The 20,058-nt window shown below is 42.7% G+C and overlaps 1 protein-coding gene across 3 annotated transcripts in view; it reads right to left on the minus strand.

Annotated features, from left to right (window-relative positions):
• Positions 1–213: 213 nt before the first annotated feature.
• Positions 214–20,058, minus strand: part of NHS (NHS actin remodeling regulator) — a 278,297-nt gene continuing 258,452 nt past the window's right edge. For 2 of the 3 annotated variants that reach the window (XM_068918959.1, XM_068918975.1), the window contains exons 4-9: positions 15,946–16,008; positions 13,525–13,717; positions 10,410–10,541; positions 6,202–9,159; positions 5,568–5,694; positions 214–4,383 (exon numbers count right to left, since the gene is read on the minus strand). In XM_068918959.1, coding sequence (XP_068775060.1) covers positions 3,759–4,383; positions 5,568–5,694; positions 6,202–9,159; positions 10,410–10,541; positions 13,525–13,717; positions 15,946–16,008 — 4,098 coding nt within the window. In that variant the 3' untranslated portion in view covers positions 214–3,758. The remainder of the gene's footprint in view (positions 4,384–5,567; positions 5,695–6,201; positions 9,160–10,409; positions 10,542–13,524; positions 13,718–15,945; positions 16,009–20,058) is intronic. The other variant, XM_068918966.1, reaches the window with a different exon arrangement.

A 20,058-nucleotide genomic window follows, 5' to 3' on the forward strand; every position in this document is an offset into this window, starting at 1 on the left:
CGGGTAAAATTCCACTGAAAGCCAATGACAGTTTTGATTGCATACAGATTTTTCTCTTGCTTGGCCTATGAAAAAAAACGTAAGTGAAAGAGAAAACAAGATTAAATGATTTGAAAAGTGCAATGCATTGACACTTACCTTTGGAAATGCCATACCTGTAGTCTGCAGAGTAGACTTAACGTTTCATTACAAGAAAATAAAGAGAATGTGTGATTTAATTGCAGTCACGTTTATTTGCTGTTTCTATACACACTTTCTAGGTAATCAAACTTTTCCGACACATTTTTTGAGAGGGGTTCACAATGAAACTGTCACCGTTTTTACTAAAAATAAATACAAGACTTAAAGTGTTGCACAGCTCTAAAATATACAAAGGCTTGGATTTAATGTAAACTTTGAAAACATTTTACAAAAGAAACCATCTTTGCAACAATTTAAAAAGTTCATATTTACAAATATTACAAAAATACAAAATGGATGCAAGTCCATAAACCATTGTCTTTTCTGCCAGCATGAACTGGTGCTAGTACCAAAATAGTTACACTGTAACCTTCTTAATTTTTTTTTAATTCTTTAAGTCATAACCTACAGTATTTCTCTATATCTGCCACCATTGCAGCAAATGCACTCAATCACTGACCTTTGGCAAAAGCAAACGTATGCTTTATTTGCTACAACTATTCCATGTCCTCTATGCTGCCACAAAAAAAAGGGGGGGGGGAAATGTTATTTTTCAGAACACACAGCTGTATAACTTCAATAATTATTTCCATAACATCAGTGCAAACAACAGAACAATCGGCTGAAATGATGGTTCACCAGTTACCTAATGTACGCCCTGTACCCTGTTTCGAGGTGCCAGTGATGGTCCTTTTGTTTTACAGCTTGTCCTCTCCTGCCTTAAAGGCACCCTTCCCTCACTAAAGGGGTCTCCCTCCACTTGCGTTCTCTGACTCCCACATTGGTTTGGAATTCTTTTCTTGACGGTGGATTTACAATCCGTCCTTATTTGGGTTTCAATCCGTTAAACATAAAATAGGAAAAAAACCCTTTTATAGAATTTAAAAGAAGTAAAACTGTATTTTCATGTGATTGTTTTGTGGTCATTTCATATCTTCCTGCCTCACCACGCAAGTCAAAAATGCTTTTTTTTTTTTTTTTTCCAATGTATATATGTTTGTATAAGGTATCTCTGTGAAACTGTCAATTGGTAATAAAAAGTGATGTCATCAAGCAGCTCTTTCAGCTGTTTTCTCTTTAAAGTTTAGCATCATAACACTTTTAAGCACATGTAACACTTTTAAGAATAAACATGTTATAAAAGTGCTCCCGTTAAAATTGGTACGGAAAATGACTGAAGATGACAGACTAAGGATTTTCTGCCCAATATCTAAACTTCCTTTACTCATGTTCTCCAGAAAGTGTTTTGTTTCATGCTAAACATTTCCTATTAAGACATTCTCATTCATTCATTCCACTTGTGTTTAGACTTATTTTCTTAACTAAGCTATTAATGAGACTAGCCTTTTATTTCCAAAACCTTATCCAGCTTACCTTTTTTAATGCTATTTTAGACTTCCTGATTTTGAAGCCTTGGAGCTGATTTTCCACCCCTCTTCCCAACAGAAATACCACACGCATAGTGATTCTATCTCGCATACCAGACACAATCAGGCTACACAGGAGGACGGTAGGAAACCCTGAATTATATATTTCTTGTGGTCAACACTCCATGAAATCAGACATAACCTAATGGGAAATAACATTCAGGATTTGTCAAACCATTCTACCTTGCTCAAACTTTTCGGAATCGTAACAGTTTTAAGTAAAACCTTCCTCTTTAAAACATGATCTGCCTGCTTTAAAAGCTCTCAGCTTTACGCTTTACGTGACTGAAAGCAAAGAACAGTAAAAACTCATTTCACACATCCGCTTCCCGATCATTTACTTATGTTGAAGCCAGCTTTCAGTTGATCTCGTAAGTACCAAAGCACGCGCGTTCTGCCATCCTACGCACTCCGCCCTACTGCACACCACATTCCCTCTCGCACTGTTTTCTCTGCACTAACCCTTCCCGTATTGCAAAGCTTATCCTATAGCAATCATCACCAACTGCATAAATTTTGGACAAAGAGGGCCTTGTTCTCTGAGTAGCTTAGACGGGGCTACATTGCTGGAAACGATGGTGGCCCAAAGGAGAATCAGGCCTATTGGCTTTAATTTGTTTAAAAAATTAAAAGCGTAAAGCAACTTGTGGGTTGTTTCTCACTTGCACGTTCTTTCAGTTTTAAGACAAGAAAATTCAAGTAACTTCAAGTAATTCAGCTTTTATTTCCCTGCCTTCATTTTTACCAAAGCAGTTGCTTTGATTTGTCTCCTTTCCCACCCCATCCCATTCCCCCACCCTGTTAAGCATTTCTGGTAAACCCAGACAAAATCCAAACTGTATGTGGCTGGCATATGAACCAGAGCTTTCCCCTTCCCAGTTTAACAATGAATATAAATAATGCATACACATACCTATTTCCCAGCAACATTTTCACAGTGTCATTTTTGTAAATATTTAGGTAGCATGAATCTCATCAGCACAAAGAGAAAGCTTCACTGAAAACTCATCGCAGATATTTACTGATAAATTGAAAGCGCTTGTTGCATGCTTATAATTTATTTGCTTCCTTTAAGAACCAGAAACTAATCATGTTTAACGATTATAGTTACCAGGTTATGACTGTGTTATGTATCCCAATAGCCTAATACGAATATGAAAATAAGTACTATGTCTTCTTATCTAGTCTTTCTAAAGCAATCCATGTTAGAATAAAGGCCTAAGGGACACTGTCAAATGGGACTGTTAGGGGCTCTGTGTTAGAAATGACTTTGCTCTATCAGAAGCATGCTTGCCTTCCCGACCAATTATTATGGTAAAACTCACAGCTGCACTTTTCAGTTAGCTTGCTTGGAGCGATCTTTGAAAGACAAATGGTTACTTCAGTCCGTTCTTAGTTAGCCTTTACATTTCATTAACTAACATTGAGAATTTCTTTCAACTGCTAAATGTCACTTTTGAGGCTTTTCACACTGAAAGTGGTTTTTGGTGGCCATGTAAGCATTATGTTTGATTTGAAAATGGTATTCACAGAATACAGTTGCTACATTTAACTTCTTTTGTCTTTTATAAACAAAGTTGTTATGCAGTAAATCATTTGCCACATGTCCACTTTTGATAATTCTATTTACAGATTTTTATCAAAAATATGGTATTTACATATGTTTTGTTAATTTCTTCTAAATTTTGTTTCAGCTCATTTATTTTAGTGTAGAAAAATACCAATCCTCAAGACCATTTTCTTTTTTTTTTTCCCCTAGGGAAGCACTACAGTGAGGGATTTGTTTCTAGATGGGCAGCTTCTGGAAAAACAAAAAGTTGCTTTTAACTCTATGAAAAGTGAATAGCCTTGAAATCTACAGTGGCGACAGAAAAGGGAGTGGGTTAAATCAAATGAAGCTAAAAGAAAACAGACTAGACATAGCATATCTTTCTACTTTTAGAAAACGTAAAGTAATAAATAGCTACAGCTTTAGTCCTCTGTTTCCCTAGCGTCTTATAAACACAACCACGTTTAAGCATCAATATTGCCCTGCAATGTTTTTGACTGCTACAGCGTTGGCCTTTTATATTCACATCGTTACTTAACCCAAGTGGTTTCAGCGTTTTACATGTTTCACAGTCAACGGTGGGGCTCTGGAGTTCCCGCAGCCTATGCTGAACTCTGAGATGATCGGTCGTCATGAGGGCTGCCATCCGAATTCTCCGTCTCTCCTTCAGAGATAGCCTGCATCGGCGTGTTGTACAGCCTACAGCGTACGCTGTACCGGCTGCTGCTGGCTGCCGGAGGCGCCCGGGAGCGCCCCACTCTCGATGACGCCGACATGGAAAAGCTCTTGGAGGAGAACCCTTCTGCGTTGACTCTCGGGGAGCACGGAGAAAGTGGGGAAGATGCATCGGGGCTGGCTGCTTGGGGTGACTCATCCTGGTTTTGAGGGACATCCACTGACAGCTCTCCGGGAGACTTGGGCAAAATGGGGCTTTTCAGGATCTCCGTGGCAGACATCCTGTAGCTAGAATCAGACCGACTGCCCTTCTTTAGGAGCAGCAGTTTGAACTCCTCGTTGGATGTGTTGGATTTTTTGGCATTCCTGTATATAAGCCCAGGGGACCTCTGGCTGCTTATGGGAGTACCCACACTGCTGGGGGGTGGCACGGTGCTGGCAGGCAATGTGCCGCTGGCAGGTGGCTGGCTGCTGCTCCCAGATGAAGCTCTCAATCTGTTTCTTACAGAAAGGTCTCCAGAATCCTTTCTCCCAAGAACTTTCCTTTTTGATCTGTAAAAATACAAAAGAACAGACGTTCTTGTGTTACCTTCATGGAGCGACATTCAACGCTCACCTGAGATTTACAGATTCACCATCCTTTTATATTCACTATAGTTCTCTTAATTCATCTGTCAAATACTGGAGGCTAGCAGTGACTGACAGCACTTTAAACAGTAATAACTCCTGTGCAGTGAATGAGGCACTGAGTCACAGAGTCCATTTGAACTTCTCCCAGCTCTTCCAAAACGATTTACACACAACCAGCACTTTATAGAGACAACGATACGCACAGAATCTTAGGCTAGCCAAATGTTCATTGTAACCTGCTCAAATATTAAAAAACTGTCAGTTGTGAAAGCAACTGACATCATTTCAGTTGTGAAAGCAAATATCAACTGAATACAAAACACTCTAAATCTGGAGACGTGCCTTCTCTTAGGCAACTGCTCACTCCTCAAAACAGAGCTGGTGGGCAGAATGCAGAAACCACTGTGGGTCCTTTCCTTTAGAGATGTGTATGTTTTTTAGAGAGAACAGCCCAAAGGTATTCGCAAAGCATCCCACACCTGCCATAAAGATACTTGGGATGCAAAAAAAGAATGTTAAAATAAAGCAACTTTTAAAAGCTGCCTTTAAAAAAATGAACACAATAAAATAAAGAAGGTAGTTTCAGGACAGCGAAAACTGAGATGAAGAATTTCATCTTGGGTCAGCAGTTATCACGCAGTTGTCATCCCAACCAGGGGTTCTCCTGGAAATCTGACAAATAAACCTGATTGAAGTCATGGGGCCTTAAAAGGAGCAGATGTAGCTTACTGAAAAAATTAATCTCAGTGTTTCAACGAACTTAGTAAAAGTTCTGTTTGCACGAGAGGCATATCCACATGGACAGGCACGGGCAGACCCATGCTCCTCTGTTTGTACCGCACCCTGGCCACTCTTGTAGCTACCTCTGGACTGTATTAGCTCACCCCTGTACTTTCAAGGTGAGGCACTGTAGAGAGACTACAGTGCTTCCAGGACCAGCGCTAGCTGGGATACTTCTGCATGAGTCATAGCACCACACCAGCTACTGGACAGGACAGGCTTAATCCCTGAATAATCATTCTATAGCTATCATTAGCGGGCAATTGTGCAATGTAGGAGAACAGGGTTGCATTTTACAGTTTCCGCTTACTATAATGTTAGATCACCTGTGAATGACTGCAAAGAGATCCTCAGTAGTGCGTGGTTTATTTGGAGACACAAAAACATCCTCTGTCTCAGCCTGAGAATCTTCACTCAATGGTGAAATTATGGAATCGTCGCTCGGAGAAGATTCTTAAATGAGGAAAGAAGCCACGGTATGAGTCAAACCCTTGCCATGTTTTACAACAGCACTGCTATTGCAATACACAAACTCAATTCATAACTGAATTGCCAATATTGTAATATACACTTTATCCTCTAATCTAAATATCGTGTACATTGCAGCCCATAAAGTGGGCACTGCTAGGACCCAAAACCAGGATCTTCGGGTTACTGTACAGATGCTTTAAGCAGTTATGCAGCTGGGATAATAAGGCCTCTTTGTGCAAAGGGCTGGTCCTCCTCTCTTCCCTATTTTCAAATGGAATGAAGTACCAGGGAAGAAAGAAATATCAAAGAAACATATTTCTCTGAAATTATTTTTGGGTTGGCTGGTCAGCTGACAGATCAGGAGAACTCCACTACAATCTCCAGAAGCCTCCTGACACTGCACACAGGGCCAAATACTTTTCAAAGCTAGTACAAATCACATCCAAAACTGTACGACCAGTTACAATGCAGAAAGGGTTTATCACTGACCTTTCGGTGAAGGCTCTTCTGTGCTCCCCTGTGTCTCGTCTGCTCTGCTGTTGTCAGAGGCACTTTTGGTCGGAATACCTGATGCAGTGTTATTTTCCTGCTTGGAAGTTTTTTCACTGAGTGAATTTACTGTTGCTATCTCTGATTCGTAGCTGATATTCCCAGGCACATGGTGGCTTAAATCAAGTTGGTGCTTAAGCTGATCACTAATGTCAGCCCCCTCCGGCTGAGATGAGGTTTCGCCCACAGGTTCAGATTCCAACTTTTGTTCACAGCCTCCAGCAAACTCATACTGAATCTGCACTTGGTCAAGGTTGCTTTCCTGTTCTACTCCTTGGTTAGTTTTCTTTGCTTCGTAATCATTTGAGGAGACAGCTGAGCCTTTCTGAAACCCTTCTGCAGAAATGGCACAAGTCTGAGTTAGAGCATTTTCTGGCAAGTGCTCAGTGGCCACGTGCATTTGGTCTTTCAAGGGTTTAATTTCAGCCAGACCCACGTTCGCTGAAGTTACAGTTTCTTGCTCACAATTATTCTCTCCACTGAAAGAGGAGCTTTTTTCTAAAGGTGGATTTCCAGGGCCTGTTTCTGCTGGGGAAGTGTCAATATATGACATTATGGCCTCCTCAGTGGAATACTGACGTGATATTGGTTTCCTAGCCAGGAGCGGCCTCATTTTGCCTGGAGAAACATCAGTCACCATTAATGTGGTTTCTTGTACACAGAGCAGGTCTGTAGTACTAGCTTTTTGTTTCACTTCTTCAGGCTTATTAACTGATCTAAGGTGAACAGATTTTAGAACGGAAGGTGTGATAGCGAGGGCAGACGGAGGATTGGGATTTAGTGCTTCTCCTACCATGCTCTGTTTATTGTGGTTGAAAGCATGCAACTGGTGCCTGTGCGCGAAGGGTTTATTCAAGACGTTATGAAGAGCACTTAGGTCGAGATGAGTGGGAGGTATAATGGGAAGCTCTAGGTCTTTGTTTGCAGGCACAATGCCATCTTTAGACAGCGGCTGCTGCAGGGACGACTTCCTTTCTGGTACTTTTGGCTTCCTCTTGCTACCTCCGGGAGACAAAGGTCCAGAAAAGAAAGCTGTTGGAAAAGAAGAGGTTGGCGTTTCTGACTGGCTGGAGTATCCACTGGAGGGTGATGCTAACCCTGCCAACTTCTCTGGGGAGGCCAGTTTAAACTCATTATCGACAGAAGGGAGGGATGGGGTGGTGGCTCTTGATCCAGACTGAGACGTTTGGGATTCAGAGCTCTCTGGTGATTTGATGCACTCTATGACTGTAGTACCCGTAGCAGTGCTTGAATTAGATAAAGACCTGTAAGGATCATTAGATTTCAAGTCATTTAGAAGCCAGAGATCTGCATAGTGAGATTGTTCAGCACCTTCATCTTTAAATGACGGAATATCTGTGGTGTCAAACTGAGTGTCCTTTAATCCGCTGTCATTCTGGTTCCCCCAGGAGAGCTCCTGTTTGGTTGGTAGATTAGAGTTTTCCACTCTGGAAGGTGTGTTTGAAAACTCAAGCGGCAGCTTCATTTCCCTGGAAGTGTGAGACACGTGCTGCCCACTGCTTATCTTTGGTTCTTTCTTTTCAGGAAGATCTGTGCTGCTCTCAGATTTCCTCAAAGACGAGCTGCGTTTTGGTGGGGCTGGCTTTGCCTTTGGTTTCTTCAGAGAGATGCTCTGCCTTCCCTGCCTCCTGTGGTTCATGCAGTCCTGCCAGGTGCAGTCAGTGAGACTGGAGGTCACGCTCGCGTTCTGGCCACTCTCAGAGCCTGCGGCTGCATAGTTGCAAATATAACTTTTATTACCCTTGAGACCACAATCAAAGTGCATGGAGGTATAGTATCCTTCAGTATCCACGGAAAAGTGTGAGCTAGTGTCTGCCTTGTCCGATGGGCTCTTCTCTAGGAAGCTATCGTAAGTGGCCATGCTTGTGAAACTTGGGCATCCTAGGCTGTCAGCCTTTGGGCGCTCAGGGCTGAAATCCTGGCGACAGGACGCATCATGGTGATGGTGCAAGTAGTTCCACTCACTGTCACTAGTGTTGCTGTTGTTGGGGTCATCAAGTAAATCTGCTACAGTGGAGGTGAAGGAGCTTGCCCTGTGGCCTCTGACCTTATCCACGTGGTCACCAAACTGCTCTGTGATGAAGACACTGGAGTCCTCATTGGCATTGGGAGCAGTGTTCAGCGACAGCTCGGAGTCACAGTGCGAAGAGCCCGTCAGCGGAGGAGAGGCAGCAGGAGGAATGGTTTCAGACGTCTGAGAAGGACACGTGGAGCTGCTCCCACTCCAGTTCCCACTGGAGGACTGGTGGTCATCTTTCTGGTCCATGTGGCTGCTGAGCAGGACTCCTGCTGTGGAGATTGAGTGAATGGGGCTCCCAAAGGTATCCGAGTTGGATGAAATCTCACAACTTCCAGAATCTGCCATCCTTGACAGTCGTGATCTCCCTCTCTCGTTAATGCTGTGATCAGGGCTGTGCAGGTGCTGAGGACACGTTAAACCTATGGGCTGGTGTTCCTGTGAACCCTGTTTGTTCATGACCTCCTTCCCCTTTTTTGGGATCCTTTCCTGGCTTGCTAGAAAGCGTTCTGCTTCATATACTGCACTTTTGGCACTGGCATCCTGATCGCCTTCGTTGGCTCTTGCACCCTCGCGAGGAAGACTCCGTGACCGGATGCGGTTGCTCACTGTGGTAGCAAACACAGCATCCCCATTGTCTGCTAGCACCAAAATGTTGCCAGCAGAATGTGACAGAGAGGCGACAACGCTCTGCCCTCTCTGTGCTCGGATCCGTCTTCGGGATGGAGCAGCAATGAGTATTTCCTCAGTCTGACACTCCGAGTCCCGTGTACCCGACCTCCTGTTGGCAGCGCTGGAGAAGTCTGGGTTTGCATGCACAATCACATTGCGTTCTCTTGCCACCGGCGATTCATCAGAATCTAGGGTACATGTAAAGTGGGGTGAGCTACAACTTCTCACTTCCTGACAAAAGACGACCCGTAGAGCAACCCAAGAAGCATATTTTTTGGATTTTTTTTTTTATCTTGCTGAATATTGTACCAATTTATCTTTACTACAAAAAGTTTTGTAAGGCAGACCTCATCCTGGTAAGGTGGGAAATTCTCTTAGTCCTGCAATGTGATCTCAGTTCTCCTATTTCTGTAATGTGATCTCACACAGAGCTGATCTTGCCATGGTAAATATTAAGATAAACTTTTCAATTTTTGTCACTGTATTTCAACTAGTAAAGGCAGTTTTAATGAGTAACTGCCTGACAGAACACTTTTATAAACTTTTAAGAATAATTCTGTTCTGGTTATATGTCTTTTCAGAATTTCCATCAGACGCATCTTTGCTACTAAGAATATTTGCATAGTAACAGGATCTTTGTTTCACAGGTTCTCTGGTTGCTTATTCCCTACGATAAACACATTCCTGCTGTTTCTGATCAAATTTCACAGCAACTGAATGAGATATCAGAGCTATCTTCAGGTGTGAATGAACATTAAGAAATGATGATCCTGTTAGTTTAGCTTTGGGCTAATATCAATTTTACGCAACAGATGCCCAAAAGAGAGTTGCTCCTAGTTTACCTGGAAAAAACTGAGCTAAGCCACTCAATTTCATGCAAATATCCTTGGTAATAAAGAATGAAAGGAAGGAACTGAGGACAAGTGTGATAAATAAAAGGAATGTTTAGCAAAGTTTTCAGGAGACTACCAGCAGCTGTCTCTAACACGGATATCCAACTGATCAGCTGAGTGAGTTATCCGGCTGTTGTGACAGCTCATGACTTTGCTGTGCAACATCTGTCATTTCTTTACCTTAAGATCCTCTCATACAAGAAAAAACTTTCACTTAATCTAGTTACTTTTTATGCACATAACTATGGGTTTATAACAAAAATAAAACGGAAAAAAAAGGTAACTGACTGATTAACATTTACACGATAAAGAGCTGAACATGTACATCTATATTACTCGGTAAGGCCCCAGCACATTAAGGCCATATGGAGTAATATAGCTTTGCTTACTGCAGTAAATCAAAAAACAAACACATCATTCCCAAACTCCACAACCATTTATGCTTTCAAGGTTTCATGTCTTAGGAAGGCTGGCTACCAGCTCATATCCTTGCAATTTAAGTCGGTTAGAAAGCTATCTAAGGAAGATTTGTATTTATACTACACCTATTTCTTGTTGCACTCTTCTGGGGATGCCAGAGATGGTTTTCCTCCTCCTCAACTTTCGTCTCCGCTGTAGTACAGATTGTGAATGAACAAGAGAGCAGCGTATACTAGCCTCTCTGTCAAAACCAACTCCTGCAACCCATAAATAGGTCTCATTAGCCTTTAGAAATAGTAAACAAATGTTCATGGCTGGAACACAGTGGAGGTATGTGAGCTTGGATTAAGCCTGTGAATAAACATAAGGGAGCCCTTATGCAGCTCTTATGCAAATTATATTACAGTATATCACAGTTCGCTTTACATCTAATTCCAGCTCCCTCTCAGCAGTCTGGTTTGCCAAAAGTAATAGGAGTAGGAAAAAAAAAAAGAAAAAGAGAATTAGGAACGAAAATAGAGTTGAGAGCTCTCGATAGCAGGGCATTTTTTCTTATAGCTTTCTATCTATCTGTCACAGGCACAATGACAGTAACTTTTCTGCAAAGAGTAATCTGTTCAGCTATAGTCTGACTCATCTTAAAAAAACTAAGCATAAGAAAACAGTTTAGGTTGTAATGCCATATTGCAGTAGTTTGATGCTACTTAGGAGCCCAATATGCAAAGGATGCTAACATTTCAAAAAGGAAGAAGACAGCTATAGTGGGGCCAAGCCCACGGGCAAGTTTAGAGAGCATTCTTCTTTACTATTATTCATGGTAGAGAATGAAATAAATGGGCAGCTAACGTTTTTATGTATCAGTAAGTGGCCTGACGTTCCCAACTGCGCAGCACACAGCAGGACGCCATGGGAGTTCATGGTGGACAATGAGCACTTTGAGACCCAGGTCATACATTGAAGAACCTAAATTTGGATTTAGGAGCCCAAGCTCACATACACATTTATTTATAACTGTGGTCACACAGAAGAGGCAAGAACTCGTCATTTTCTTTATGCTTCCACCGCATTACCACAGGAAAGTCTCTTTCGCTTTGTTTTCTACACTGCGGTCAATATAAATGGAGGACAGCCAAACGACCAGTGCCCAGCTGTACTGGCTTTTGGCACAAGTATACCTTCGTGCTCTCTAAAGTTGGCATGGGACAGGTTGGAAAGAAATGTGCCAGGTCCATAAAAACACTAACATAAGGATTGCTGGTACAGTGGTTTGTAATCTTAAGAGAAACAAATGAAATAAACCAAACAAAATGAAAATTAAAAATCCTGATAAAAATCTCCATTTTTATAGCGTATAATTATATAAAACATAATTATACACAGACATACACGTACATATTACACTACATAACAATGTAAAACATTAAAAAGTAACTTTCTTGTAAAAGTTCTTCTTGAAATCTACTACAGTGAAATAGAGGCTTCAGACAGATGTCCTGTAACCACCAATGCCCCTGAAATAAGCAGAGGAAGAACTTTCTTTAATACGGAGCAAAAGTGCTGTAAACTCCATTAACAGTCATTTTTAAAAAGTGAACATTTCTCAGGGTTGGGAGAAGCTTAAAAGAAAAAAAGAAAAAGAAAAAGAAAAAAGAAAAATGAAAGCAAACTCTGTTCAACGAAAATCATTCAGCATCACTGCTGGTGCTCCAGCAACCGTGAGTTATCTGAACATGCTCGGTGTGCCGGATGCACAGGGTCATCGCCGAGAGGAAAGTGGCAGAGGGTATATCATCCTCCCCGTGACGCGTACAAACTATTCCCATTAGTGCCAATGAGAATGATACACATACACATCCAGAAGATTACATACCATTCTTGATCGGTAAAACTGACCAGTGGGAATTTGGTTCCAAAGTATGGCAGGTGGAGTCTAGGCAAAAATCGCTATTACTGGACAAGTTAGCATTGCTCCCAGACCTAACGCCGCGCTCTCCTCTAAGCCGCGGGACGTGACATTGGAAAACCAGCATGGCCAGGACAGGCAGGCGCACAAGTTAAGGGCCTGGGTTACACTGGGGGATGAGCAGCACCTGCACGCCAGCTCTACTGGGGGCAAACCTACCGCCCTAGCCATCCTCTCCACCGGGATCACTGTCTGGAGCGCCCGGCCTCGACCTCCACCACGTGGGCACCTGGGTGGGCGCTGGTTGGGAGCGTGGCCAGTGCCGGGTGCCCCCCGGGGCTGTGGAGCCTCTGGCTTTGCCGAGCCCCTGCGCCCTGAGGGGGGCCAGACCCTGGCCGGCCGTGACCTCCCACCCCCCTCTGGATATTGGAAAAACACAATGAAATGCAAACATTTGCTCTAAAGGCTAACTGAAACCTCTCCGCTTTTTCTTTTTTTTTTCCTGGTGATTCATATTCAAAGCTGGTAACTGTGGAAGCCAGCCCACTTTATGCTCTTACATTAATGAAAATTTGGTGCAAAATACTCTCGAGGAAAACTCAGATAAACTTTATGTTTACCATAGCCCTCTGGAAAGAGAGAAAGAGAGAAAGAGAAAAAGAGAAAAACAGCCTGGTTTTTGATTCAGGAAACAAGTTATCATCTATCACAGTTAATAAGTTATATACCTCCTGCTTATATAAACAATTTCTTCTTCAAATTAATCTCGTAAAACGTATGCAAACATTATATAAACAAAAGAAGATGCCATTACTATACCTTCAGCATAGCTGCATGTAAAGAGATCTCAGAGCGATGGTTTGCATGCTACACATTCATGACTTGCATGTTTAAAGCACTGCAAATAGTAGCCTACATTCTCTAGTTTCTCTTCTCCTGCTACACATGATAATCATATGATTAATTTCCGTGGCTTTCTGCATTATTTCAGTCAGCTACATTCAAAAAGTTAGTTGAGGTCTTTGGAAATACAGACTCTACATTATATACACAACAAAAGTACATCGCTTATACAGGGAAACAGTGTTATGTGACACTGCATAACGGGATTCAACAGCTATGGGCCAAATTAACCCCACATATAGCTTCAGTGACTTCAGTGGACATGTATGAGAGACGCATTTAGCCCACTGTCTTCTACAGTCTAAAGCCTCAAGCAAGGGTCTTTGCCCGCAGACTGTACAATCTAGTGACTTGAAATAAATTAAACAAAGTTAAGTACTTGATCTCCCTTGAATCATGCAATAAATATAAAAATAAATAGAAGAGATTTGTACCAGTGACATTGATGGGGATAATGCAAGAAGAAATCACTTGGGCGTCTTGTTTCATTTTCTCCTCTGGTGTTGGGAGAGGTAGTGCTTTACTCCAATTGGTTTGTTTATCCAGTGTAGAAGGGATATTATGTATTGGATTTTTCGGCCTCTGCCCTAACATGACATCTGTATCTTCGTCCTCTGGTGGACGGGACTGCAAATGAATACATTCAAAATCAGTGTCTACCATTCAGGCATAGGAGGCTACTTTTGAAACAAAGCGGACATACAGATCAGAAACCAATTACAGGGATGCGATGAAGAATTGTTCTGGCTAAGTCAAACAGTACAAGCTATTCTCCCATGGATAAATAGCATACAGTTAATATGAAAAAAATACCTTAACATACTGGAAACAATTCAGCGTATTTACAGTGACATTTCCCGGACATCTTTTCAGTCAGAAGGGCATGTCCTTCATGCCTGTGTATTTGCTTCAAGCACGCGCTCAGTTACTGTCAGCGTTAGACACCTGAGTCCTCCTTTGCATCTGCAACCTTTGGAACACGCAACTCTGCTGATTACCAGTGAAAGCTGGCCCCACAGCAACGTTCATTTGAGGACAAGCATCAGAAGGCCTAATGCTTTGAAAAGATCCATCCACGCTTCAGAAAATCATTTGCATTTCATTTTAACCAACTAAGAATATGACCAGAAAAAAGGTACAGAAAAACAACAGCTATAAAGTTGGAAGCAGCAGGTGTTGACAGCGTTGGCGTCAGAAGGATATTGGCCAAACAGAAGATTAGCCTCCACCAGAAGAAATGCAGAGAGTTATTTAGAAACCACGCAAATATTTAGAGCATGCTACGAAAAGCACTGCACACTGAAGATAAAGACACGGAGAAGTAAACTGTGCAGAAGAAACACAGGTGTTTTGTTGCGTTTCAGAAGCAGTATTAAATCCCCAAGCTACACCCTGTCCTGCAAAGCTGTTACCATTTCGTCTAGTAAGAGAGAAATAACCACTTTTTTATGTGGTAGCTAGCTATCCAGTCATGTTTTGAAGTCTTGTTTGTAGAAAGAAGTTTCCATTTTGTTTGGAAGAGATGGGGGGGAGAAACACTCACCTTTCCTCTGCCTAATTCTCCTCCCTTGTTCAGTTAACACATTCGTCTACAAGCCGTGACAATTCCTCAGCTAGCCTGGGAAGCCTGCCTGCCTCTCTTTTCTAAAAATAAAGTGCAATACCTTTTAGGCTGATTTCTTTTCAGTCCTGAATTCCCAGCTGCTTGACTGCCAGGGTTCCCCCTCATGACTGCTGTCTACACGTTATCGGCCAGCTTTCGTGTGGGCAGCAAGCAGGGTTAAGACAAAATCCCGCTCGGCCTCTGGTGGGGACTGTGCTCGGCAGGCAGTTGTTTACCAGCACATGCTCGCACCCAGGCTGCCCTTGCACTTCTGCCATTCCTCCTTGCAGAGCTCGCACAAATCCTGCGGGAATTCACCGTCTCAAGCTTGCCAAGGAGCATTTACGAACCAGCTCTTAGATCTTAAGGCAGCAGCTACTGTTTAAACTATCGGAGGGCGCTCGCTTACCTTGTCAGCGTGGCCTTCGGGAGCACCCCCAGACCCAAGAGAACAGATGCTTCCTCTTCCCCCTCTGCGAAACCCCCTTTTCCCCCCACGTACGATTTTAGTGAAACATTGCAGCCTTCTTTTCTCTCTCCCTGCAGCTTTTGTGCCGATCCCCAGCAGACGTGAATAGCTCATATAAACTTCAAGCACAAAAGACTTTGTTTCCTAGGTAACTCCCCCCCCCAAAAGTTTGATGCATGCACGCAAAAAAAAACCCCTACACGCACACGCACACGCACACACACACACACACACACACAGAGGGAGAGCCTGCGTTTTCTGCTGATTTCTTCCCTGAATAACAATGGCCGGCTGGACAAAGCGGGTGAAATGACCTGCCTGCCGGCTCTGTCTGCCAGAGCTCCTCTTTAGCAAACGATGGGATTAGCAACTTTCCAGAGAATAAATACAGGCTTTCGCACTGGCATCCTCTGAACCATTTCTTACCGTTCAAGGAAAAAAAAAGAAAAAACAACAGACGGTTTGGCAAAAACGTTGCAAGAGAAGGAAATGCGATTGCTAATGCTACAGAGTGTGCCCTGGGTTGGGCCTTTGAAAAAAGGCAATAGGAGGAGGTGGCCTTGTGGCCGTGAACTCCTGAAACTGATCCAAGATGAAGAATGACAGAAGGAGAAAAAAAAGTCATTGTTGTGCCTTATTGACATGAGAAAACAGCAAAGGCTTCTTTTTAACATGGCGCAGTAAAGTTAGCAAGTGAAAAGCAAGCAAGAGGAAGGGTTGGGATCCGGAAGGGAGAAGAGTGAGACAGGGCTGTTAATTGAGGAATGCTTGTTTTTCCAGTACCTTTCTACTCCATGGGGTCATGTGGCAACACTCAATTGGGGAGGGCGAGCGGGTGCTGTTAAACTATAAATGTGAAATGTAAAAAAAAAAAAAAAAGAAATTAAAAACATACACAAAATGTTTCTGGTCACAGCACATCATATTCATCTAGATAAACGAGCATCAGAGGCAAAACAAGCTGAGATTTCCACCTCTATTTCCAGCAGATATGTTTATTCCCCAGAACAGACTGCTTCTCTACAAATGCAGCCCCGTCCCATGCAACTCTGCCTAGAGAGATGTCTGGACCCATGTGAAGTCTGTGCTGATCTTGCTTACTCAGATTAGACCCAACTGCTGTGAAATTGGTTCAACCTCTGTGTGGACATGCTTCAGTTGTCCTAAAAATGCCTTAAGTTAATTTGGAGGAACTTGGACTGTATACTGACTGAAGCCCAATCAGTGCAAGGCCCTTATCCAATCACATTATCTGTTTCATAATGTAAGGAAATCTGTTGCCTGATCCATTTAAGAAATGGATGTAAATAAGGCTAGTCCTGTGGATGATTTATCAAATAGGCTGATTGTTAAGGCTTTCTTACATTACATTTTATCATGACAACTGCTAAGGTTGCAATCATTGTGTCAGGATGACAACAGCCAATTGGCTTTTTGTACCTTTTTATAATGCTTGAAAGGATAAAGTGAGATGCCCAGAATGTCTTAAGTCTCACTGAATCCCTGGAGCTCTGAAGACCTTTTACATTGGGAAATGTTTTGTATGTTGTAACGTCCTGCTTTCAAAACCTATGAGCCAAGAATGACCTCTTTTGAAACTAAATAAAAAAGATAAAGAAAACATGACTGTTGATAGCACTGAAAAGCTGTAGCAAGTGTTCCTGGCAGGAGGTGTGTGTGTGTGTGGGGGGGGCGGTTATCTGTGGCTCCCCTTGTGCCGGTTTTAGACCTGCCAGAAGATCCTATGATCGTTTTCCTCCTAATCATCATCAGCGCCACTCTGATGGATATACCACAGACCTCAGTTTGAAAGACTTTGCATTACATGGTCCCGTCTCAAAAAAAAAAAAAAAAAAAAGCTGTGTTGAGGCTTCAAAGACCTCATTCTTAGTCTCATCCTACTCTGTTCTGAGATACATAACACTTCCAGCTTTATCCTGCTCCCATGTACAAGACTAAAAGCGAGTGAAGCCTCCAAACGAGCTGTGCATAAGTCTTACAGGAGAGCAGAGGGAGAAAATAAAAAAGAATTGCTTCCAGGTAACGTTTCTAGCAGGCCAGCCAGGTTACTGCAAAACCAATTCCAAGCTGGGACAAGGTCCTTATTATGGGATAAACACTTCCATTAGTGCAGCAACAGGTGCAGAGGTAATATATCAATTTAAGCCTACTCTTCAGATATGCAAGGATGATTTCACCCTTCATCTTCCGGTCTGGTTTTCGGGAACCTGCTCTGAGCAGATTTACCACAGTTAAAAGGATCAGTTTTTGAACTGAAATTCAACTTGCCCATGGAAGGTGTCAGAGGATCTCTGTGGAGAGTTGAGCTTGGTGGAGACAGAAGCTGCTGAGGTGATGGAGTTCAGAATACAAAAAATCTTCTACATCTGCTAAGGGTTACACAGAGGACCACTGTGGTAGTGGTCCGTGCACAAGAATAAGGAGATGAGGAGGGGCCTCCTGCCCCCGAGCTCTGAGCACAGGTAGACGCACAAGCTGCCCTTGGGCAAACAACCCCTGGACAAACTGTGGGGAGCTCAGCTTTGGCCATCGGGAGACTAGCACAGGCTACAGCTGATACAAAAGCTGACTATATATCCTGTTGGTGCAGGGTTCCCATATCTGCCTGTCAGGAGTTGCTGACTCCTCTGAGAAAGCATACGTGGACCCAAAGAGATCAAAGCCTTAGGTCTCTATTTAAGCACAGCAGAACAAATTTCCTAGACTAGAGTCTCCCGTGCTTCTCAACATGAAAGCAATAAGAGCTAGGAAAATCAAGGGCTGTGAGTGTCCCTTTTTTACTGTGCCGTAGGGACAGAGAACAGGAGAGAAGGATTAAGAAGAGGTTGGACAAAAATGGAGGCAGGTCCCAAATGCAGGTTACAGGCAAAATTTCCGCTCCTACTGTCACAGTGGTGCTCCTGAAAATGCCTGTGCCATTGCTATGGCACCAAGGGGTCCCTGAGGTCTCTTACTGCCTGTTCCTACATGGTGCCCAATGCAGTGGCAGCTGAGTCCCTTTTGATTATAGCAGCAGTGTAATCATTGAAACAGCTCCTAGCTGGGGAAGGGAGAGATCTGTTTTTCTTTAAATGTTCTCGTCCAATGCAGAAGACCAGAATATCTCTAAATGTCTTGAGTAAAAACATAATTAAGGAAGAAATTATTATTATATACCCAAGGCTGTTCTGGTCTGATGGGCGAATCTGCAGTTAGGCAGTTTTCAAAGTGAATTTCTTTTATGTGCAAGTACACACTTGGCCAACAGCAATGGTGATAATCAATCTGTTAGATACAAAGCCAGAATACTTTAAAAAGGCATCTTCTTTAATGGCCTAGGATTGCTTTGAGACCAAACTGGTGTATAATTGCTTGAATGGGGATTTATTTTGCAGTCACCGACAAATGAGAGCATCTTTATTTGCCTAAGCTATCCCATCGGCTTCACTTGCAGAGGTGTCATTGCAAACGCTCTTGAATCTTTGCTTTGCAGTAAAAATCTTAGTTGCATACGCACATCATCAGATTCCTCTGTGCTCTGCATCTCTTCAGTGGTAAAGTCTTTGGTTTCTCTGCGCTACAACAAAAAAGTCAGATGTCTAAGCCTGAGCTACTCAGTTAGGCTCCCTCTATACAGAAACAGCAAGAGACATTGCCACTGAGCAGTTCAGCTCCCCTTCCTTCAGCACCTAACTTGAGGTGAGATGAATCACTTCTGAATACTCTCCTCAGTGATTTTAAGAGAAGCTTAGGGTTACTTGCAGATACCTAAGCTAGGACACATGCATCACCCTTTTAGCTAATGAAAATCTTAAACCTCATCAGTGCAGTGACAAAGAAGCAATTTTGCAGGCACAAACTTCCAGCCTGATAATTTATAGGCCAACCCCATTTATTGTCCCAGAACTGGGATCAGAAGGAGGAAATGAATGGGCCAATAACATTACAAAAATAGCATTTAATTCCCTCTTTTCCACCCCCCAAAGCTCTGAGATGCCCCTGTTGTTTAGGCTCTTCAAGTTATAAAGGAAGGCTAGTGCAAGAAGCACCCTTTGTGTTAGATGATGTATGTAGCCTACCTTATTTCTAGTGACAGCGTTACAGGAAATACTGTGATTTTGAAGTTAGTGCACAACACATATTGAACACAGTGCAAAGGCAAAGGGAAAAACATAAAACCAAGAATGAAGCAATAATTTTTCTTCAGGTAATTAAAGATGTTTTGAGAAACCTAGAGCATTTTCAAGAGCTGTAAGCATTTATCCTCAACATGTTCATCTGATCTAGACCTGATGGAGTTGATTCCTTCCCCATCCCCCTCAGCGTTAGTCTAAAAACTGTGCAGACCTTGCATGTTATCTCACAGAAATCTTGGTGGCTGACTCACAGGCCCTGCAGCACCAGGCTTAAGCTGGAGGAGCCGACAAAGCCTTGATGAGGGGAGGCGCTGGCTAACAACACATCTGTATCTCTAGAGGATTATTTTTTACTCCTGCTGCCTAAAAGTCACAGCTAAGAGAAGGGCATGTGGGAGCAATCTTATTTATGACTTCAGGCTGCTATAGCAATGGGTAGAGAAAATCTCCCTCCTAGGATGACCTTATGAATAAAGTGGGTGTTATTCACCCTGAGCACAGCATTAGCGTATAGCTTAAGCTTCAGTAAGCTTCATATATAGCCTATTTCTAGCAGCGAACAGAACACCTGCAGGAGGCCTTCACCCGAACTGAACACAGAAATAATATGTCCTCATTAACAGTACAATCTGGCTTTGCATTTGAAAACAAGCATGCGGATGTTGGAAAGGTAACATGCAGAATAAAGGTGAACTAGTGTTTAATCCCAGGATTGCCCCAATCTAAAACTGACTCCTTCCGTGGCCCTGGCTGAAACCTC

The sequence above is a fragment of the Struthio camelus genome, chromosome 1 (genome assembly GCF_040807025.1).
Source record: "Struthio camelus isolate bStrCam1 chromosome 1, bStrCam1.hap1, whole genome shotgun sequence".
In the NCBI taxonomy this organism is placed as follows: domain Eukaryota; kingdom Metazoa; phylum Chordata; class Aves; order Struthioniformes; family Struthionidae; genus Struthio; species Struthio camelus.